A 24,104-nucleotide genomic window follows, 5' to 3' on the forward strand; every position below is an offset into this window, starting at 1 on the left:
AATGTGTGGAAGGTAACTTCCTGACACAGCTGGTGAGTGAGCCTACCAGGGGAGGTGCCTCTGTTTACAGAGAAGGACTGGTGGGACATGTGGTGGCTGGAGGCCTTCATTTGGCTTAGCAACCATGAAATGATAAAATAGATGGTTGGACTTCATCATCTTAGAGGTCTTTTCCAACCTTAATGATTCCATAGTTCAAGGCAAGTGTCTGTGTCCCAGTGTGTTTTATTTCAGGATATGTTGTTTCTCTTCATGATGATATAGAACTTGAGTAGTTCTGGTCAGGTCTGCTCAATCTGTTCAGGAGCAGAGTATATTCTGAATATTTAAAAACATATTTTGACTGCAGTGACATCTGTGTAGCGTGGCTTTGCCATTACTCAGTAATTCTGCTGTGTAGGTATTAATTTTTTGTTTTATAACAAGTGATGGGGAAAATACAGTGAGGTGTAGCATTCAGTCATGGACTAAGGCTGCAAGTCTACTTAGCCCTTAGGATTTGCCTAAAATATCTTCATTATAATCATGTTTATCATTCAGTTGTAATAAGCAGTAGATCTGCATATCTAAGGGTGTTTTAGCAACATTTTGAGTATCATCATTTTTCTCATCTCTTTTATACTTTGGGGAAGATGTCTTTTAAAACCAAAACCCCAAAACTCACACTTCTGAAGTACGTGTCTGGCTAGATAAGAAGCGACAGTACCCTATAAACTATTTTATTTTCAAAATTAGTCTAGCAAGATGAATGGAGATCCACATCCTAAAAGATTGTTCCTGATGCCAGATAGGTCACAGCAGTATTCAGCAGGCAGGTATCACTGAAGTTAATGCAAGTTGCTGATAGGAAAAAAATGCGATAAACCAAAACGATGTTATCAGTCTACATGAGCAGATAAAGTTACGTCTCCTGTTATAGCCAAGTCTACAAAGAGTCCTTTTTGGTCTTCTAAATGCAATAGCTGACTTAAGGTACATCTGCCACACTGTCAAGTGTTTTCATTTTACTAAGATATTCTGTTGCTCCTGTTTTGCTCGTGCGTGTTGGAGTTTTCATTCTGCTCTGTGAGTGTTCTGGGCATGAATAGATTGAGCATTTGCCAGCCCTTTGCAGAAATGTTTATGTGCAATGCTGCAACATGTGCAAACACTGAGGATGCTTCAGCTATTTTTTATATTCAGTTTCTTTGCCACAGAGTGAATATTTCACTTAACCAGAGCTTTGTCTATCAGCTAGCCTGTTGGGGGAAGAAAGTTGAAGCAGTTAGTCCATACTTGAGAAAGTTCTTAACTACAGCTGGAGCCGAGCAGCTATGTAACATGGAGGGGGTTAGTTACTTGTTCCCTGTTTCAGGTGCTAGAGAACAATGGCAGGGAAGTAGTGAAAGGCTCTTGCTTCTTCAATTAATGCATGAGATGGGCTTCACCAGTGCTTTTAAAAAGGCTGTCTAAGAGGGCATCTGGGAGGAAAAATTCTCCCAATAGCTCTGCAAATGTCTCTGGATGACACCAATCCCTAATACGGCAGTAACTTCAGATACCCTAGGAGGTTTGCAGCGTGCAGAGTGACTGCACAGTTGTTCATCCTTTTAGTATCTTTCTTTTCACTGACATAACTTTCGTTGAGATTGCCAACGTAGATTGCATGACAGGAATATAGCATCCCACACTGGATCGAGCACAAGACATAATTGCATTAGGATTACATTGATTGAATAAATGTCACAAAAGTTGTGAGTGATGCTATAGTGTTACTTTCACTTTCCAGTGCCCTTGAGAACCAGACTGGAAGATTATTACTGTCTTACCAGGTACTGTTACTTCCTGGTGCTTCTTCTCCTTCTATAGAAGTTAGTGTATGTTGTTGATAGGGTTATTTTTCTGTGTGTAGAAGGACTTCAGCAAGAATGGTATAGTACTAAAACTTTACGGTACTGATGGTGCTGACAACTAAAGTGAGTAAGTCATATTGTTGTAGTAGGAGAATCTCAGAAGTATTTATTTATTTCATATAAATACCTGGTTTTATGCACTGATTTCCTTTCCAGTGGTTCCTTTTCATATGGTAGTTTAAGAACAGGATACCTCCAGTGAGTTTAAGTAAAATAGACTATTGATGTATCAGCTGCTAAAATCCATGAGGCAGCGACCTGCTCAAACATCGTAACTGTTTGTGAATACAGAATGGCTGGTAAAGGGGCCTAGAATTTAGGCTCTAAACCCACCTTAATTTCTTCAAGTAGTTTTAAAACATAGTTAAAGGTTTAATTTTCCTAAAAACAGTGACAGCAACTGTGTACTCCCTTTAATGTTGGGACATCCAGTAGGTACTGTTTTGGTTTTTTTTTCTTTTTAATATGATGTACATTCTTCCTCCTGAAAGTATCTATTTCAGTAGTACAAAGCAGTCATCATTATGTCTTACCCAAAGAACAGACACTTGACAGATACTGGAATATTAATATTGAAAGTGTGGAGGTTCAGTTTTAAGCCTACTGTAACTGTTCATGGGTAGGCATAAAAATAAGCAAATCTCCTAACTTTGGTAGCTAGTGGTAGATGAAAAATATGATTTATAGAGCATCTTGTTAATCAAATATATTAAATTTAAAATAAATTTAAAAAAAAAAAACAACAAACCAAACCCCAATGTCTGTGCGCATGCTGTTCCAGTGCCAGCACGGAGAAAATGTATCATATTACATCTAGATGAGTGGCCATCCATCTTTTCTTCTGTTCATTTCTGGTTTTAGGTTAGTACAATTTTTCAAACTCGGTTTTTTTTTTTCTCCATACTTTCTTTGATTATATACCAATCAGTACAGAATATAACTTTACACATGCTATAGTACAATCAGTGGCAGAAGACCTATTTGTCCGTTTGCAGGCCAGTTCATTCCTGCATCCCAAGTCATGATTTCCTACACTTTAGACCAATTCAGCTGTAAATTGGAACCCATATTGCTATTAAGGCCTTGTTACAATTTACCTCTTAACAACATAACACTTTTTGCTTCTTTTATCAGTAAAACTTGTTGTCTGTGTGCACTAGTTATGTAAGTAAACCAGACAGATTTTTGACTACCAGACTACCTGGTTATGATCTAACCCTGCCAGTGAAAAGAAGTTTAGCTTTTTTACTAAAGCTGTATTGTGTCTTTATGGCTTTTGGGAACAATGAATGTGCACAAGAGCACAATTTCCTTTCTTTCTGTACCCAGGCTAAAAGTGTTATCTCATGGATGCATGTTTTGAAAAATTTCCCTGCAGTGGCGTAGAGATGAAAAATGGTTCCTGTCTCTGAAAGAATTGCTTGTGTTTGCTGAATACTGGCACTATCACTACTGTTGGTTTCCTTAGTACAGAAATTACCTCGATGCCTTTGACAGATAATCAAACCATAATGGAAAATGGGCACAGGTACAACTGCCGCTTTTTAGGATAGGCAGAAAAGTTTTTAACAGCCGAATTACAGCAGGATTTCCTTACAAGAGAGTTCTCAAACAATGCAGGTACAATGCAGGTAGTTTACATTTATCTTCTATTCTGTATGAAGTTTCCCAGATGAAAAGTCAAGCTTAGTTTCATATTGTGTGCTCATAGTCCAGTACCTGTGTTAGCTCTTGCACCATACTGATTTTCCTGAGAGCATGTTAGGTTACAGTGAATTTAATTATAAACACTCCTGTATATTAACCTGAAGTATGGAAAATATTATTTGTCACAAATCTGCATTTTTCAAATTGTTAAGCTTTGAAGGGCAAGTAATAAAAACAAAGGTTGCAGCTGGTGGAGGTGGTTCCTAGTTATAGCTCTCTAGTTATTCAATGTAAGGATTACTTTGTAATGACAACCCTGCATCCTCCCTGAAATCTGTTAGTATGGACAAAAAATATCACTGACTGTTTGTGGGGTAGAGCCCAAACTCATGCTGGCTTTTGTTTTTCCTTCTCCCCCAGTCTTTATTTTAACTGATAATTCCAGTATTACATGAATGTGAACCCTTGTAGGATTTAAAACAGTCCACATTTGTTTCTCACAATATAAGGGATTGTTCAGCATTAGGAAGCTTAATGCTTGGGTAAAGGTATTCATATTAATACAGCCTGAAGGCTGTCTCTGTGTTGAAAACTTTGCAGTTTTTGTAAAAAGGGGCATATCTTCTCCCTTTACTTCAGCTTCTTGCCTTGTCATCCATGTATATTTTTAAAATTTCTAAAATGAGTAAATATTCTTCAGTGGACACAGTTTAGTTGGAATTACCTTTTTATTCTGGGTATTTATTTTCAGTGCAGCTGTTAATTCATCTACTGCTAGCTTAGGTTGTTTTCATCTTTAACAACTCTAAACTATTGCTAAATCTGGTGGAAAATCTTAAATTGTATTAGGAATTTTGCCAGAGAACAATTCCAGATATCAGTGACTACTGTCAAATTTTGCATGAGTTGGTATGTGCATTTCAGTCTCTGAGATAGGAACCATCAGAAGAAGTTTAGAAAACTACCATTTATACCAGTAAAATATAAATGCTGTGGTTGTAGAAAGCGAATTAAACAGTGTGTTTTAAGAGCTAGCTTAAGCAGCTATCTGGCAAGTCAGCCATGCCAGCTGCCAAAGAGCCACAGACGCAGAAGCACTGTGAATCTTACCTAGTGAGGGAACCACAGCAGCCCCCAGCCCTTCCAATTCTCCATTCCTTCTCTGCCTACCAGTTATCTAGTTGGGCTGCCAAGGAGCCAGAGAGGTATAACTAAATTTTATTACATTCCAACTTCAATAAATTAATAAATGATCATGAAAAAATTTTCAATCCATTGTATAAATATTGAAACATAGCTCTAAATATATACCTATAAAAGTACAGATAAACATAGGTGTTTACTGACATGCAAGTCAGTGTTACCTGAGAAAGGCCCTTGCCTTTTTAATACATCATGATTGTGACTGTTTCCCATTTTGTTGAGCTCTGGCATGATTCTGAAGCACTAGTATTGAGTTAGAAGCTAGATCTTCATTGGAAGGTGGATTTAATGACGATGAATAGTTGCTACCCCAAGATACAAATACAGAGGTTTGGGGGCATTGGTTTCAAATCTTAATTTAGAAAACTAGCTCAAGCTTAATTGTGGTTAATTCTGGTTATTTTCCTTCAAAATATTCCTGTACTTTCATTTCAGAGGTATTTTTTAGTGTATTTCTGTAGAACTGCACTGGCTGTTTCTCAAAGGGCAGGTTGCTGGAAGGATTGTGGTAGAAGGGGCCAGTCTGCTTTCACTCAGGAATGACTTGAGACAGAAGTGAGCCTGTTATTCTCCCATACGTGAGATACATAGGATTCCTTCTTTTAAACAAGAATTGCTTTTCTTTATCTGCTTTCCATTTGCTCCTTTTCTTTTGTTAAGATCATGAGGGAGGACAAAGGAGAGCCAAACCCAGTAAATTTAAGAAGTTTTAACATTGAAAAATGTATTTATTCTTAATTCTTTATCTGTGGTGGTTTATTTCAATCTACTTTGTAGATTGTGTTGTAAAAAACTGAATAAACTTGAATACCCTTACCACACTTTGTGGTAAACGTTACCTGGATAGGGTTCATTTTGTGTATGACCGATTCCTCTCAAGGCTTGGACAGCATCCCCCCACCTTTGGAGAAAACCCTCTCCTGAGATAGGATGGATATAAGGGCTTCCATATGAACTTTTGTGTTTAAAAGGTACACAGGCTAGGTTATGCTGAGGAGCTGATGATTACACTGCAAATAGTAGCATGTTTCCCAGAAGAGGTTTTGGTGCATTTTTCCTCCAAATAAAATTTTGTAATGCTCTTTACAAACCCAGAGATGTAAGATAAAAATAAAGTTGGTACATATCCTAATATTGGGAACCTGTGCATGAGCCTGACAGAGAACTTTCAGTATGAAGGGTTTATTGCATCCATGAAAATGCCATCTGCTGTAATGTACTCTGCAATCCAGAGCCAGTTCCTTTTGGGACTTTCAGAGATGTATAACCGTCACCTATCTCCCCTCGTCATAGCACCGCATCCAGACACTTGGCCTAGGCTTGGAGTTATAGGTCCTGAGGTTACCAGTTTTAGTTCTCAAAGTCGAGGACTGCTCTATTGATTTTCAAAACAGTGTGATACAAAGAAGGTATCAGGAAGAAGAAACATTATGAAAATGGGGTGGTAAGATAAAATAGCCTATTATAATCTAAACCAAGTGCATACCTCAGAACATGAGTTCTCAAGTAACTGTTAAAATATGTCATATGTACTGGCAGCCTTAGAGAAGATTCTGAGCATCTCTGTTTACTATTTTCTCGTACAGAGTGTTTTGCTTTTAAAAAGATAGTATTCTATAGTTGGCCACCAAGCAACCTAATGTCTCTAGTCTTCCCTTTGAACATCTGTTTTCAAATGTTTCCCACTGTTTAACTCCATTTAGCTTCATTTCCATGAAGTTAGCCAATAAATTAATTTTAAAAATTTTTAGTTGCTTTATCTTCCTTCAGTTGTTTGTTCTTAGAGAGAACAGAGAGGAAAGCAAGATAGTAGAAATACTTGGGAATGTGTAACGTTGCATCTTGTTATTCACCTGTATATTAAGTAAAGACATGCCTAAATAGCATAGAAATATCAAAAAAATATTCTAGCTGTTCAGTGTTCAGTATTGTAAAGAAAAGGAAGGCTGACATTGCGTAGCACAAACAGTGCTCCAGCAGCAACTTCTATTCACTGTTACATCCTCTAGCACTGGATATTGCTAGTGATGCAAGCAAATCCTCATCCTTAACTGCTGGACAAACTGAATTTCTTTCCCCTCTTTCTTCTCATTCTCCCATCTCTTTCCACAGTTAGAAATATATAGAAAAGTGGAAAACAACTGAGACAAATTTATAAGTAAAGGAGTAAAGATTGTGCCTTCTTGATTTAGTAGCTGAAAAGAAAAGATTAAGTATTGTGGACAGCAAATCTGTACATATTCAAACTGTAAATAATAACAGCATAAATACTGGTTCTCCCTCTGTTGCAATTAATATCTGCTTCAGCTAAAATATTACTGCTTTACTTTTTTGCATTCCTTTACCTTTTAGCATACCTATTGGAACATCTGAAAATTTATATAAAAATCTTGGGTAAGAATATCTGGTATTGGAAAAAAAAATCACAAATACAGAAGCAGACCTTTTGAAAATATTTATGTACTACTAGGCCTGTTCTTCAGTGAGTTGCTGAAATTTCTCAATATTCACTTTACTCCAGTTATGATGGGTTTTGTTACTGATTCACTGAATTTTACTAAAAATTTACTTTTAACTGTTCATTCTTACGTTGCTATAATTAATTATTTGGCAAAACCAAAAATGCCACATGAGAAAATATGTTTTATCCTCTATTGTTTAAACAAGCTTGATGTGTTCCCTGAAAGCATGTGTGCCCTTTAAAGCACTGGCATTAAAAAACATTTCAGCTAATTGGAAAGAGGATGTAATTACAATTAAACTAATTTTTCCTGTAATATCATCCAAAAACTGGGCTTTTTTTTAATTTCCTTCTTTGTTTCCCTCCTGATGAGGGCAACATAACAGACCAGTTCCCTTGCATCATTTTGACTGCTGGGCTCTCTATATCTGGGGCACAGCAGTGCTGTCTTTCGGAGACCTACCTATGTAGAGCTTCCATCACTGTCGGTTTCATTGCAAAGGAACTCTTGTGAATTGATTATTCTTTCTTTTTTTTTTTTCTTCTTCTTAATGATACATCACTGGGATACATCTGCTCAAGAAATTAATAAGTACAGGGCAGCATCAGCTCCTAAAAAATAGCTTTGAGGTGGAGAATGTTCCTTTGCAGACAAGGATCATGCATGTCTACCGCTGGAATGAAAATTTGCTCTAAGGAGGTCATCATGTTTTTTGCTACATAGACTGAAACGATAATGATTATGTCTGTGTGTTATATTTCAAGGAGACAGGCACTTGCTTTGTTTGGACCCTAAGCTGTTCAGAAGCTTTGCAAATGGAGTCAGTGCTGTCCTGAAGTAATAAACCCTGACTTACAGGCATGTATATTCCTGTGGCCTCAAGTCAAGTTTAGTGTGAGAGCGGAGCAACCTCACATTTGCCTGCTGACCTTTTGTAGACATACACTGAATCTGGTCTTTAGTTCTGCCTGGATTGGTACAGCAGCAGCTCAGTGGCAGGCGCTGTAGTAGTATACTTACCATTGACAGGGCCATAGATGGTCATTTGTGTTGTGCTGTTGGCTGGGCATGTCACCATGTGACTTGGCAATGAAAATAAAAAAGTCCCAAGACAAGACACTCTGACTTGCTTTCAGCACATGTTGGGTAACCATAGGAGCATTGGAGACAGCTAAGTTATATTCAATACACTACTTACAATACTAAATTTCCCCCATTTTTTTTAACTGTAGCCTCTCTGTAATAAATAAAAAATATATCGGGGTGATTATGATGGAAAATAAAACAAGTATTATTTGTAAATAATTTTAGGGGTATTGGACAGTAGGTCTGCATATAGTCAGACTAAAGATACAGAATGAGCTGAAAGTAGTAAACTTAAGGGACTTTTTCTTTCCAATCAGAGGTGACCTGAAGTGTTTCCATCATCAGCCAAGAAAGTCAAATGTTGATGGAAACTAAAATTGTGTTGCTTTAGCGCATTTAGGGAAAAGGAGACTATTATGTAGCTTAGCAAAAATTGAAGAATGAGGTTCAGCTTGTGTCCTATGGATTGAAAAGTTGAACTTATAAGGATTTGCAGTCTCTATTGTCAACATCAAAAAATGAATTATGAAATTTACAAGTGAACCGCGACATTTCAATGTTCTTGTTGCTGATTTAATTAAAAAGGAAAATGCAATTCTCTTTTGAGTACTTAAATAGGTATTGTTGGTGAGATGACTGTTGCTAGAATTGAACCATCTTTATGACAAAAAAGAAAAAAACAACTGTTAAATGTAAATACCTGATTTTTCAGTTTTCTGTCCTAAACAAGCTTTCTCCCCTTTTTCTTATCTAAACAATCTCCTTTGGCCTGAGATCATAAGCAAAATTATTGCCAGAAAACAATTCCTGGGAAATGTGGATGGTTGGAATATCAAAATGAATCTTAGAGTGGAATATACGATAATATTTCTAATTTTGTTGCTACCAACAAAAGTATATTGTTGTGCCAGAATCTTACATTCATATGGCATGCATTAAGTAGACAGCTTCTAAAATTTCTACTTAAATGACCTAAATTATATATAAACAATGACACACTTGTATATAATATTTATGTATTAAATATACAGAAAAGGTATATGTGCCTATGCTGAAACTTTGTAGACATCTGGAGCATTGAGATAAAGTTATGATTTCCAGCTGGGACGTGACAATCTTTAAGCAAGTCAGTCTGATGTATCTTAAGATGAGAGACCACACAGTTAATTTTAATCTCAAAGGCATTCAAAAAACTGTGTTGTAGACAAAAAAAAAAGTCAGTGCATGGTCTGGTCTGCTTCACTGTTGAATTATTTTGCTTTTTTTTTAAAAAAAAAACTTGATTAGCAGTTTTGAGTACTCCTGCGTATTAGATTTTTTAGTCTTTATTGTTCTGCTAGTGAATGTCTGCATTTCTGAAAGAAATTCTCATTACTATTTGAACTGATAGTACTGCAATTAGCAATTCCTTAGAACTGTATTCAGTATCTACTAGGACATGTCTCAGGACCTACAGTTAAGAATAAAGCCTGGAAAAAAAAGTGGGACTAAAGACTAGGATGATAAAGGGACTGGAGCACCTCCCCTACGAGGAAAGGCTGAGAGAGTTGGGCTTGTTCAGCCTGAAGAAGAGAAGACTGAGAGGGGACCTCATCAACACATACAAGTATCTTAAGGGCGGAAGTCACGAGGACAGAAGCAGTCTGTTTGCAGTGGTGTCCAGCGACAGGACTAGGGGCAATGGATGCAAACTGAAACATAAGAGGTTTCAGTTGAATATGAGGAACCGCCTGGATGAAGTCCTGTGTAGCATGCTCTAGGTGAGCCTGCTTTAGCAGTGGGGTTGGACTAGATGATCTCCTGAGGTCCCTTCCAACCCTTACGATTCTGTGATTCTGTGATTCTGTGACATGGAGAAGTTCAGTTCACCATTTCCTTAGGTTACAAATGTTTCTTCGAAGTCTTTGCTCGTCTACAGATACAGGGACAATTCTAACACAGAAGTTGGTCCCTTGTCTCCAAGTAACTCATTAAAAGTATGGCACTAATTAGGTCTATCTGATCAGCCCACAGAGGCTACAGCAGAAATCAAGGCTGAATTTGTCACTGGTAAATATCTGAGGCTTATTATTGAAACAGGGCCATTGAATGAAATAGGCAAGAAATTAAAAGAAACCTTGTTAAGAACTTCAACATTTTTACCATTACTTGTATTATCTGGATTGCTCCTTTAAAATATATTTTCTAAGAATTGAAGGTTCTTTTAACTTCTATTATGCATATACTTTTTCCCCCTTCTTGAGCTCAAAAAACAGACTTTTGTATTAATGTTTTAGCTCTGAAGAAATAGAGCTATTGAAGATACGCAAGCGCTTTGAACTTTCCCTGCCTCCTGACTTTCCTAGACCATAGCTCAGTGGAACTTTTACCTCCTCCCCAACCAGCACTGCATGTCTGATCATCTTTTTGTCTATTTTTCCTTCCTACAGGGACCCTCTAAAAATACAGCAGCTGCAGAACCAAATTCGTCTGGAGCAAGAAAGTGGCCAGTGGTATCGTCACCAACAGCAACCTGATCATCATCAGAACCCTCCCTCTTCTCCTTCCTTTCCTCCTCCCCCCTCCTTCCAGGAGCTTGAGTCCAGCAGTTCTGTCACTTCTCCTGTGCCAATGAGTATTCTTAACTCTCATACTTCCCCAAACATGCAGTCTTCCAGCTCCTTCAACTATGCTCGGCCTAAGCAGTTCATTGCTGCTCAGAACATCAGCCCTGCTTCAGGTTATGTGACTCCATCTTCAGGATCATCTACATCCAGCCTTCCTTCTCCTATGTCTCCAACTGCTTCTCAGAAACAGTTTGGAAGAGTGCCTGTTCCCCCTTTCTCTCAGCAGTTTGCTCCAGAAGGGGAGTACGCCTGGTCTCCTTCTTCTCCATCTCCTCCGCCCCCGCCTCCACCTGTCTTTAGTCCAACCGTGACATATCCGGTGTGTGATTCCTTTCCACTTCCACCTCCTCCACCCCCTCCTCTTCCTTCACTTTCTTCGCCTTCCCACAGCCTGTCTCCAACTCCCAGATTTCCTAATTCCGGCCAGTCTCCAGCAGCTTTTCTCAGCTCCATGCTGCCATCCCAGCCACCACCCATTTCTGTCAACGCATTAGGCCTCCCGAAAGGAGTGACGCCTCCGTAAGTATCAGCTAATGAGCTCCTTGAGTTTGACTGTACTGAAGATTGTACTGAAGATTATTGCACTTGCTTCATTTTGTACTTCTCTAGGGTACTTTGCTGTTACCTGCTACCTGAGAGGGAGAGATGTATGAATTATTTGCAAATGCCTTTGTGCTATAGATGGGATATAGTTTTCTAACCCTCACAGAAGTGAGAGTCTGAGAGAGTCCTACAGTAGGAACACAAAAGAGGGGAAGCTAAAGTTTAAATTGGAGTTGATGAAAATATGAAAGCAACAACAAAAGGCTCTGCATGCCCAGGGTGGTGGAAGGAGATCCAAGAAAACCATTCTCACGACTCAGTTCTTTTAAAGTCACATATTCAGTGATATTGGCAGTCTGTGTTCCCATTATGTCTGCAGGTAGAGAAATAACAAGTAAAGAGCATATTGTTCAGAAGTCCCTAAAGCTTTGTGATACTTAAAATATTAGATGTTAAAGTATACATCTGACAACAAAGTGGTCATAACAGTATATTGACTTTTGGTTAGAGTTTTTGTTCTGAGGAAGTTTGGAAACGGGTTTAGGAGAGGATTTAGAAAATCAGTGCATAAAAACAAACAGAATCCCTCCCCCTAACAACTCCGCATACTTGTTTTCCCCTTTTGTCTTCTCTAAAGGCCAAAATAGTATTTTGGAGCATGTCAGCTCCCATCATAGATCAGTTTGTCTTTCCACTGGCACTAGATTCTCATTCCATCCTTAGAGAACAAAGAGACATGCTGGAGAACAAAAATGAGAATAGCTGTATCCAAGGCTTATTTATAACTTTGTCTAGAAGTTTGTCTAAACATATCTACAGTATCTAGGTGACTTGCTAAGCTACATACCGTTGCGGTGGGAACTTCTGTTATTTCAGTCCAAGATATGAAAAGGAAGAGAAGGAAGAAAGCAGACAGATATCAAAGTAATAAATCATTTATATGCTTTAAAAAGCATTTCTTTATCTTGATTTCTGTTATATGGCTCATTATGGAGTCTGGCCATAAAACAGGTTTAGGAGAAAAATGAATAAATAGTGCAGTTTGCCCTTGGACTCATAATAGTTGTGATTTTGTGTCTTACTGTGTCCTTTGCACTGGCTGAGCTTCTCTATTGATACTGACAGCTGAAAGTTGCATGATTAATTTACTGACAGCTTGATGGGTAAGCACAGCCCACAGAAGCCTGCAATTAGCCCTGATTTTCCAGGAAATGCTCTAGTACAGATATATAGTCCCGGATAGGAACTGGATTCTTGAAAGAGAGTTCCCTTCTGTGTTCTGTGAGGGTGACAGCAGCAGCTCGAGCCTCTGCTGTGTCCCTCTTTCTTTGTTATGCTATGTTCAGGCACACGTGTTCTCACTTGAGGCATTAGCTGTGTTCTTCCTCATTCCCTTCAATCTTTGGACAGCGAGAGAACTCTGCAAGGATGCTTCCCCCTTGCCCATGCCCCTCACTTCCCCAAGCCCAGCAGCCGGTCTGGGTGTGCATGTGATGGTGTGTCTGTCCCCTGGGACAAGGCAACAGCCTCAGGCTCTGAGCTGAGGATGAGGTGGTTGGCTGTTTGGCCTGCATTCCCTCAGGAAATGTAGTCCAGATGGAAGCTGGATCATGTTCACCATACTGAATGTATGCGTGTATAATTTATGTATATGTATATATACATATGTGCGTGTATATATATGCACAATGAGCATTTGTCATCTGAATTACAACATCAAAACATGGTAAAAGATGTACTGTGTGATGAAAAAAAAAAAATTGTTATGTATCTTTGATGCCAATTTTTCCCTGGCCTCTCTTTTTTTATTTTACTGTGTAGGTTACTAATGTCTGATGTGTCTTGCAGAGTAAATTACTCTGTTTCCCATCATTCTCATACCACTCCTGAGCAATTTTTCCACTTGCCTCCCTTCCCCCTCACTGCTTTTTGGTCTCTTCTGCTCTGTTCTTTTTTTCCCCCATTTCCCCAACCTTAACTTTTTGCTTCTTTTCCCTCGTCTTTTGCTCCATCCTCACAAATCCTCTTTTCTTGAACACATTTGTCTTTCTGAGACATTGTAGTTTTTGAGCCACTCACAGTATTCCATAACCTAAGCCTATCATCTCACCATGTATTCCATGATCTCCAAGATCCATTGGTTGAAAAGGATGGTACTGTTTCCTGACAGTGTGCTGTACAGACTGGGTGCAAGGAAGGAATTGGAACATTCAAAGTTTTGGTTTAGCTCGGCATCTAAAATGCTAGTCCAGCCATTTAGCTCTGTCTCTGCTGCTTGATCACTCATATAGTGGTGATATTGAGAATACTATAGTGGGTTGCTGAAAGTGAACTAGGCAGAGTTTGAAATACTTTTCATGGCAAGGAGATACATTTTTTAATAGAGACTCCAAATACAGTGTTTGAAGTGGTAGGATTTTTTCTTTAGACAATAATTTGTGGGGGTTGGACTAGATGACCTCTAAGGGTCCCTTCCAACCCGAAACATTCTATGATTCTATGATTTATAGTTATATTTTAACATCAGTGTAAGTAGACTTGGACCTGTCATTGCATTTAGATACTTCAACGCTTTCGTATCACGTGCCTCTGGCAGATAACATGCTCTTAAAACAGTTTTCCTGTCTGCTTTCAATATTCTCATGGCTCCTTTCTCTTGCCTTGTCTTTTTTGTGTGTGTGTATTTCAGGGTTGGTAATTCACTCTTCATATTTTGATTATTTGGGGTTTTTTTATCATGGTTGTTTATTCTCTTCTATGCCAGGCTTGGGTACTGTGACACTGATAGCCAAATATCTGAAAGAAAACAATAAATATTTAGCCTTGTCAGAGTCTCTTGTAATTAACAAAAAACATTGTTTGGCAGAGTAAGAAATTCTGCAGACTATTTTTATAAGGTGTGCATCTCAATATACTGTGGAATTTATTGAGTAATTGTTTAATTTTTCATACATTTCAATGATTTTTTCATTACTAAATCTTAGCACAATTGCAGATCTGCTCTTCAGAATCAGTACTGTAGTAGGCATCATTCTTACTTTCTTCAGATTGCTTTTGTGGTAGGAGCAGTATAAAGGTAAAGTAATAAACACTGCAGGTGGGGGGTAATAATTTTTGGAGATGGTCAAGGGCTGCATCAGTAAAGTTTTCTGTAAAATGGAAGACACGGTGGTTGTATACAAACCCAACAGAATCTTCATTTCTCCTCATGGGGTCAGACCTTCCCTCCATCAGCTTTCTTCAGGCATTTCCTTTCCAGTGTCTGTATCATCTTTGTTCTGCTTAAAAGCAAAATTAATCCAAGGTGTTGTTCTTCTTGTATATAACAGGTCAGACAAAACATTTCTAACTCTCTCTCCCATCCCTGTACTCTGTCTGTGAGCCCGTGAGCAGTATTATTTTATATTATATATATTAATATATAATATATATTATATTACATGCTAATGTTTCAGCTGAGGGTCAACATTCTCCTTGGTTTTGGACCCTGAGACTCTGTGGAAGTGACAGCATTATCTAAATCAGTTTGATCGAATGAATATTCTTTCCAGTTGGTAGATTTGGAAACACTGCACTGGGGTTTTTTTGTTTATTTGGGGTGGGGGTTTTTTGTTGTCTTTTAACAACACGTCCTTTTTGCAATTTGCCTGCATTGTGGGAACAGCTACTTGTGAATTTACTACATTTTATTTGGACATCTGAAATGTGGAAAACAGCTTTGTGTCATTAGTACCTACTAATTTACCTTTAAATATTTTAAGCATTTATTTACAACAATTGTATGGTAAATGTTTCAATTCAATAAAATATATCTCGTCTTTCCAGTAAGCACTAAACACTTTGTAGTGCCTGGCATTTTCAGGCTGTGACTGTGGTGGTGTTAGCTGAACAAGCCTTGGGAATAACCTTTGGTTTTTTTTATTAATGGGGCAGATTTGATAAATTCATGTCTTGCTAGACGATAGTGTTGTTAAACAAAAGAGAAGTGTGGTGGAATTGCATAGCTAATTAAGCACTTGAGGGAATTATGAACACTCGTCAGCTATTTCTGAGGTAAAACTTGGCTGGAGTAAGATTGTTGGATACTGTTCTTAAAAATCTCAGTTCTTTCTTTCTTTGCCTGAAGAAAACTCTAGGATGAGTGGATGTGTTGGACTCAGGTTATCTTTCGGTTACAAAAGACTTGCAGGGAGCAGAGTTAATGTGACAGAAACCTAGAACTGAGGGAGTTTTGTCCACAGTTAGCAAGAATCTGGTATTCACTGTTCATAGAAGAACCAAATTATATCTGTATGTAAAGAAATAAGTATACTTACAAATTCTAGGGAAGTACCTAGATTGGTAAGTTTACATGAGCACTTGTGAAAGCAAAATTAATCCCACGAGAAAGATTTAGTGACTATTTAGTGAATATTTAAATAACAAGAATACAAATCCTGCTACAAAAAGATGTGGAGTCATCCAACCTGGAGAAATGGAATTGCTTTCTAAGTATAAAAACCATGTATTGCCAGCTATACATATAACCTTTTGAAAGCAACTTTAAAAATTACAGTGTTTTCTTAAAGTAGACTTTTTCTTAAAGTAGATTTTTTCTTAAAGTAGATATCTTCAGTAATATTACCTTAGCCACAAACAGAAAAAAATCTGACTGTACAGAATTGGTGAAAGAACATGACTCTAGATTTAATACTTTCTGGAAGAGAATGGAAAATGGAAAAGAAAACATTGTTTTGAAGACAAGATCGTCTGAAGTATCTTGTAAAATGTAATTAAATAAGCTGCTTTTATCACCCTACATAATCAATTTAACTGCTGTTTCAATGATCTCTAGAATCTTAAATCCAAATTTTAAAGGAAATTCTCTGGGAATCATGAGAATAGCAACATCAGAGAGAGATCTGCACTTTTTTCCTGCTTTGAATCAGAGCTGCTGGTTTGTTCTTACAGCTGTGTACTGTGACTTGTCCATCGAATTCTGTCTCAAGTGGCACTGAAGCAAATATTTTAGCAACCCTTATGTTCCTTGAGTCAGCTGGCAATGATGGTGACCACTCTGAGGAAAAGATGCACTTCTCCATCTTTTTATCTTACAGCTTTCAACGGTCTCCCAGTACAAATGCCAACTTTCATATTACAGTAAACTGTATTGTTGGCCTCTGTAGACTGGACATTTACTTTTCCCATTTCTGTAAGCTCTGTCTGTCACAACTGTAAATAATGGAGGTTACCTACAGTATGACTGACATGAAAATAGTGAGATGTAGGAGGAAGTAGCTCGATCAAGAATTCCAGCATCAAAATGAGGAAAAAGGTCGTGTTTTCTTGCTTCTGAGGGAGCTCACCTCATCTCTGTATGCTAGGTAGTTGTACCTGGAGTTATCCCTGGATCTCAGGAGAATATGTCTGAAGACAAGTATTTCTGTAACTGGAAAAATTCCAGCAAATATTAGGGTTTGCATTCATTCCCAACCCCCAATTTTCTTAAGCTATTGCTCCTGTCCATTAGACCATTTTTGTGTAATGTTTCTTGATTTACTGTGTTGTACCTCCTCTTCCCATGGCTTGGATACTACTTGTGGTTGTTAGACCAACACCTGAGTGTTTTTATTTGTGGTATCAGATTGTTGATTGTGCTAAGAAACAGCTCATATTGGGGGCTTTGTTTTTGCATAATGTAACACTTTTTTATTATGTACATGCACAAGATTAACATAAAATACATATCCATATCAGCTTTTTTGAAATACAACGAATGCATGTTTGTTCCACTTGCACCTTGAAATCCAGGTTGTGCCCAGACCTAATCAATTAAAGTCGCTGAAAAGTAGAGATCAAGGGTTTAACACGAGACATGCAGACAGTAGCCAAAATAACTGACCTACTGTATCCTGACAATCATTGCATCTGGAAGTCTTAATTTTCAATATGTTTTTATCCAGTTCTTTTTCTAAATGGTATTTGCAGATGCTTAAGAATATTGTAAGATGACAAGTGAACTTAACTAAGAGAATTAGTACAGATACCTCTCTGTTGAAAAGAGAGAGAGGCTGTTTGTAGCATTGCTTTGCAGCTTTTTCCTGGTAGCTTTTTTCTGGTCTGCAGATTTTTTCTTCAAAGGACTTAATGTTATGACTTCCTTATTTTAAGCAGATGTGAATGCCACAGAAATGTCTGTAAATGTAAAAGCCAGGTATGGTGCTTGATAGTTGTGGTGATCTTAACCAGCAGTATTTCATCAACCAGAGTAAAGGTTAATATTTTGGACATATTACCTTTTCTCAGTCCAGTGTAGGTTTTTCTTCACATGCTTCTGCCAGTTGCCTGTTCTTCTCAAGATTACAGGACAATGGGGACTGTGCCAGCCATTTCTACATTCAGGAGCAGTCAGTGCTTTAGTAGTTTCTTCTTAAACACCAATTCTAGCGTAACATTGGTAACATTCAGAAATGCAGATAAGATTACCTGTTCCAGAAAAAGGTAGCATTTTTTTAAATTGATATCCAAATTTGTGGACATCTATTGAAAAACAAATGGCACTTATATGTATCTATGTTAACCGGTGCAGCATGAGGCAGAGGGATAACTTGCTCAGATGGGGAAGGTACTGAACAAGAGAATGAAAAAGCAGTCATTCTTCTTTTAATGAGTAAAAGTGCATTTTTAAAGATAATCCTTAAAAAAATAGATTTTTGGTGATAGGCATGCAGTTTGTAGGTGTTTTGTTCTCTGTGTTATGTAGTCATTAAGAAGGATCAAACTTGCTCAGAAATACATATTATTCACGTCAGCCTTGATGCTATCCAATGCTGAGGCATGATTTTTTTTTTTTCTCTCAACTACAGCTTCATAACCTTTTCTTGGGTGGTAGAAATGGCTGAACTTTTGTTACCTTTGTTTCATTTAGTGCAAATCATCCTTAGTCAGGTCTGTGCCTCAGGTGTTCCCTTAATTCAGATGCATGTAACATCACAGTACTGAACAGAGCTGACTCCTGGGCTCCATAGCGTGTATGACAAGATCAGACTAAAACAATTTCAATATGCAGCTGCAGCTTCAAAGTTTGTGACCTGTTACAGTGCTTATAGTAACTTTGGTCTTACAGTAAGTGAAAAATGTGTTAAATGGGCAGGAATTAGCTATATTTTTGGAAGGCTTTCATTTTAAAGGAAAAATCAAGTTACTGTTCATTACCTCAGTACCAGAGAATTGATTTGGATTTCTGTGAAACTGAGCCATATTGGCTGCAAGCAGGAATTTGTTCTTGGAAGGATAACAACAGCCAGCCTGTTGCCCTTGTTTACACTGTAAGAGGTACATAGGAAAAGAGGGAATTGCATCCAGCATGCACTCTGTGTAATTAAAACATGAAAAATACTGCTGGTTTGGCCTTCTTTCTAAACAAATGTTAGGGCAAATATTCAAAACTAAAGAGAGACAAGCCAAGGTTGCAAAAATCTTTGCTGTCAAAAATCTCTGTGTGAATTAAGATGACTGAGTTTTGGCAACAAAACTCAGCCAAAAAAAACCAAAAAAAATCAGACTTGTGTGCTTTTATCTACATCTGTATTCAGGCCCTTGGTGACTTAAGTGATGCATGTTTCAGAGGTGCTTAAAATCTGTGTGAATTTTTAGCCTGATTCTCCATGGTTGATCATTTCTTTGCACATTTTTGTGGTGGTGGTTGTGTGCTCGAGGCTAATGGTGTCAATATCCTGAAATATGCCTTCTGCAGCTATCTCCTGCTACCTTAGCGCTCAGAAATACTCTGAAAATTGCATCAGGCAAAGAATGAACATACAAATACACAAATGAATTGGCAGAACGTTTTGTTTGATATTATCCCTGAGAAAAGACGAAAAGAAAGCTGAGTCACTGAGGAGACAAATTTTAGGAACTCAATGCATCCAGATAAGGGCATGTAAAGATGGTGAAAAATATTTGCAAAAGCAGCTGAAGAAAGTTTGCTGCCAGGCTCTCTTGACATGTAAACTACCTCTCAAGCTGAATGGATCTGTGCTTCTGAGGATAGATTTACCAAGGACCTTCTGTTTGTTGCTATTGCCTTGTAGCCATTTTGAAACTCATCTCGACAATGTGTCTTAAGACCTAACTTGGGGGGGGTGGGGGTGTGTGGTGTATGTACATATGTATCTATGTATGTACATATTTTAAAGTGTATATATGTAGAGAAAGAAAGAGATTCTAAAGAGGGGGTGGAAATAGAGCATCTGCAGGAAGAATTAATTTCCTCATGCACATCTTTTTTTTGGTCCCAATTTAAAGTAGTCCTGAAAGAGAAAGAGAGAGGTTTTCTAAAGGCATTTGAAGAAATTTTGACTGATACTCATTTTTATGCGTATTTTTTTAAACTGACTACTTCCTTGCTTACATACTTATTTGTAAATGTAACAGAAGAGAAGAGAACCTGTTTTTCAGGCAAGTTGCCTTGACCAGGTCTTGGATGACACCCATTCTGCAAAGCTCAGGATGTTCTGGCAGATAACCAGAGGTCTGGAAGGTTGTTAGGGAGTCTGCCCCTCCTGTTCAAAGCTACCAGGGATCCCTACACCATTGCTGAAATATTTACATAACTTGTTCTTAAATAAAATTCCTTTGCTTCCCTACATGACTTGTTCCAGTGTTTAACTGTCATTGCTGGAGGGTGGAGAGAGGAGAGTTCTACATCGTTTTTGTCTAAGCTAAGCCTGTTATTCTTCAGGTTGTTGTCTACTTATCATCCTCAGTGGACATGGAGAATCATTGAATGTCAGCTATTTTCCGACAGTTTATGTTTGATTCACCTCTCTATCTCCATTCTCCTCATTTCCTGACTAAACAAATGAGAGATTTCCCTGTGTGTGTCTGTGAGACATAGCTTGTCACAAAAGCTGTGCATTTAAAACCATCTGACAGTTTTCTTGTTCTAAAACTTTCCAATTTGCTTTATTTTTCTTGAAGTGCAGTGGTACAACTGGATTCAGTGTCCAACAGCAAGCAATAAAGGAACACCATGAAGTTTTAAGTCTTAGGCTAGTGTATCCCAGATTTATATTTCTTTTTCTTTAGAAATAATGGTATTATTGTCCAAGTTTTCATTTCACAGATTCTTGAGAAGTGCTTAATATGTTAGTGCTAATGTTCCATTTGTATTGCAGTCATGCTTTGAACATTTTTCCTGAGTTTCATCATCAGTAGATGACCTCTAGACTAATTATGAAGATTATTGTAAATGACAGTTGTTACCTGCAAAGGAGTTGCAAGTTCAGTGCCATCAGCCAATTGGAGAAGTGTGCTTTTTCATTTCACTACTCCTGTTGCTAAGGTTGAAATACTAAGTACTGAACTTAGTATACATAGACCTTTGACAGACCTCATTGGTCTATATTCTGTTTGATAGAAACAAAAAAAATCATTGCTACTCTCCGAATAGCTTTCTCAGACAGTTATGCAGCCATACAATAGAAATTTCAGCCAGATTCTGTTTCCCTGATTTACCGGGGAACTTACTGCAGCTCCTGAAGGCTTACTCAGAAGCCGTAAACTGAACTGTATCAAAGCTATTTCTTTTTACCTGTCTGTATGCCCTTCAACCTGTCAGAGAGAGAAATTTGTGAGGTTTGATAGGATTCAATTTTAATTTCCTTATTATCCTATATTGTTTTGAAATGGATTGTAACATTGTTTTCTTATGTTTAGTATGGATGTTGAACTTACTGACTTGTAATTCTCTTGGTACTCCTTCCCCTTTTAAAAATGGGTGTGTTTACTTAGGGGGGCTTGTTTTCAGAGATAACTGATAATGCTTCAGAAAATGCTTTCACGTGTTACTTGAAATCCACTCCAGAGCACTTACCCCATCCCCCTCTTCATGTACTGTTGTGACTTTCTTGGGTGAAATGTACATTTTACCTTTACAGCCTATTGAGTGCCAGGCATCAGCGGGCCGCCTTCTGCTAAGACTCTTTTTATCATTCAAGTATGAAATTTGTAAGAATGTGAAATGAAAACTGTATTTCTTAATATATCACTTTGAATTTTCAAGGTGGGATGCATGTCTCCATTAAAAACTGGTACAGGGGTTTTTCAAGGTGAAGCCAAATTTGAAATTTGCTGCCTTGAAGTTGGCTGGATATTTTTTTTATTGTTGTGTCCCCATCCAAAAAGTGACAAAAAATTATTCCATGGCAATGCTAGGCTGGGTGGGGTAAGAGACTGGAAGTTGAAGGGAAAGACTGTGAGGAGAGAGACAGATGCCACCTTTCCACCAGCCTTCCAGCAGTTGGTCCAGCCTTCCTGAGGGACATTACTTTCTGAATCCCTTCTTCCCACCTTCTGTCCTTCCATATCTTCCTTTACATTTGCTGTCCCCAAATTTCTTCACTTATTGAAGCATCTTTTTCTTGGAGAGACCTCATCCCATCCCCTTAGCATTCTCTTGCCTACCTGTAGATGGGATAATTTTCCTGACTTCTTCCCCAAAACAGAACAGAGGAGACTTTGTTTCTTACTTGTGACTGAGAACATCCCCAGCAGAATGCTGAGGGAATTATTCTGCTTGGTGACTGAGAACATCTCCAGCTAATGGCTGAATATTTCTAGGGTGAGGGATGTTGTTCTCTGGCTCTTTGCAACATCAGGCTGTGATTCAATGTGAAAATGCAGTTCTTTTTACAAGAACTTCACCATTTTCCCATTTAAAATTTACTTTCAGTAACAGAATATGAAATGTTTTAGGAATTTAGACAGAAATGTTTCCAATTATTGTCTTCTCCATCTATTCTCTTCATTCTTTTTTGGCTTTGGACAGCATATGTGTATTGTTTCATTTTAACTAATGCTAAAAATTACCATTGAAAACGCTTGCTGAAGAATGAATTTTTTTCTGTGTTAAAGAAACATAGTACCAAGCAATATCCAACAAAATTTGTTATCTCCATATGATTCTTGTTTAACATTTTGGTGCTGGTAATTAAATTATGAAGTTGTGTATTGCAAAGAAGTTTACCCCTTACATGCTGGTCTGACATTTTCCATCTGTGTCATCTGCGAGTTTGGCAATTTACCTGATTCACTTCTACGTTTTGCATAAGTCATTTCCATGGGATGGGCTGAGCCCCATTTAGTCGATGAAGTTAAAAAGAAAACCCAACTAATACTGAATCAGTATCATTGTTTTAAACGATAATGTGTGACTTCACTGGAGAAATGGGGTGTGCTACAAGCTTCAAATACTGATAGCAGTGTTGATTTCTTCGCAGCTGGGTAAGAACAACTGATCTCCATTAGAAACCACCATTGTTGGGCATTTCCAGCAATAGAGCCATCACATTACTGAAAATTGTGAAATATTAGCACAGACTGAAAAAAAAACTTCCTGTCCCATTCCAGAAAATGGGAGCAAGACATCCTGAAAGTGCAATCATAACTTGTAGACTGGTATGAGAAATAGCATAGCCCTGTGAAGGCAAACTGCTGAATGGTTGCTATTATTCCACTGTGAAACCCTGCTGCTGAAAACTGCTTTATAGGGATGATTTTTCTTTTTGCCAATGTAACCTAGACTCTGTGAATGGCTCTTCTTTCAGAAACAACATTTGCATGTTTCCTTCTGGGTATGTGTTCATAGAGATATGAAGAATAAACATGAAATCATGCACTGTGTATTGAAAAGCTGTAACAAGGAATTAGTTAATAAATAATAGAGGAAATTAATAATTAACTGCCTTGTCTTACATCTTTCTGATCTTCATCCATCTAGTACTTTATAGGAACCTAGTTTATCTTCCATCCCCACTTATCTAGTCATGCTTTCTCTTTCATGTTTCCTCTTACTTGCTTTATTGTCATTGCTCATCAGATTCCTCTTTGAGCTTATGGTGTTTACAGCCACCACTATACAATCTGGAGCCCTATTAGTTAAAACTAATGCACAAATAAAGCATAGTTTCAACTTTGTCCTTAAACCAACCGTTTAATCAGTGATGTGAGTTAGAAGGGACAGCACAATAAGTAAGATGCCAGACCTCTAATTTCAAAGACACAATGTCGTTTTTTTCACTAATAGTAGTGACTCTAGAAAAATTCCTAAACACCAATGATTTCAGGAACACTCATGAATTTTCCTGTATTGTTTTGCAGGGGGTTTCCCAAGAAAACAGGCAGAACTGCTAGGATAGCGTCAGATGAAGAGATTCAAGGATCAAAAGATGCTGTAATTCAGGATCTGGAAAGAAAACTTCGCTTCAAGGAAGACATTTTGAACAACGGGCAACCGGTATAAAACCATAAAATACCTCGTGGAATGGGAGTGGGCATCATGAGCAGTTTCTCAGATACGCTGCATATAAAATAATTGTTGTTATGTTTTATGTATTTATTAATTTTAATTGCGTTTCCAAAGCTGCATTTCTATAAGGAATGATAGTGTACATTTTGGCCTATCATTCCTTCTCCTGCTGGACAACTTTACTTGGACTTAACAAAATAATTGGGGGGGTCTCGAAGATGATGAATTCACATAAGAAGCCTGCACAGTCTGTACCGCAAGGGCTTCTTCAGCCTCAGAGACCATTTGCTTTTGACTGTTCATCACTGGGTGTCTTGCCAGTAAGCGTATGCATAGCTCTTGATCAGTCCAGGCTCATTCTACCTTTTGCCCTGTT

The 24,104-nt window shown here is 37.9% G+C and overlaps 1 protein-coding gene across 4 annotated transcripts in view; it reads left to right on the forward strand.

Moving 5' to 3' along the window:
• PALLD (palladin, cytoskeletal associated protein) overlaps nt 1-24,104 on the forward strand; it is a 206,732-nt gene that overhangs the window by 160,797 nt on the left and 21,831 nt on the right. For all 4 annotated transcript variants that reach the window (XM_035890899.1, XM_009635319.2, XM_009635320.2 and 1 more), the window contains 2 exons: nt 10,720-11,415; nt 23,581-23,716. In XM_035890899.1, coding sequence (XP_035746792.1) covers nt 10,720-11,415; nt 23,581-23,716 — 832 coding nt within the window. The remainder of the gene's footprint in view (nt 1-10,719; nt 11,416-23,580; nt 23,717-24,104) is intronic.

The sequence above is a fragment of the Egretta garzetta genome, unplaced genomic scaffold (assembly GCF_000687185.1).
Source record: "Egretta garzetta isolate BGI_Z169 unplaced genomic scaffold, ASM68718v1 scaffold593, whole genome shotgun sequence".
In the NCBI taxonomy this organism is placed as follows: domain Eukaryota; kingdom Metazoa; phylum Chordata; class Aves; order Pelecaniformes; family Ardeidae; genus Egretta; species Egretta garzetta.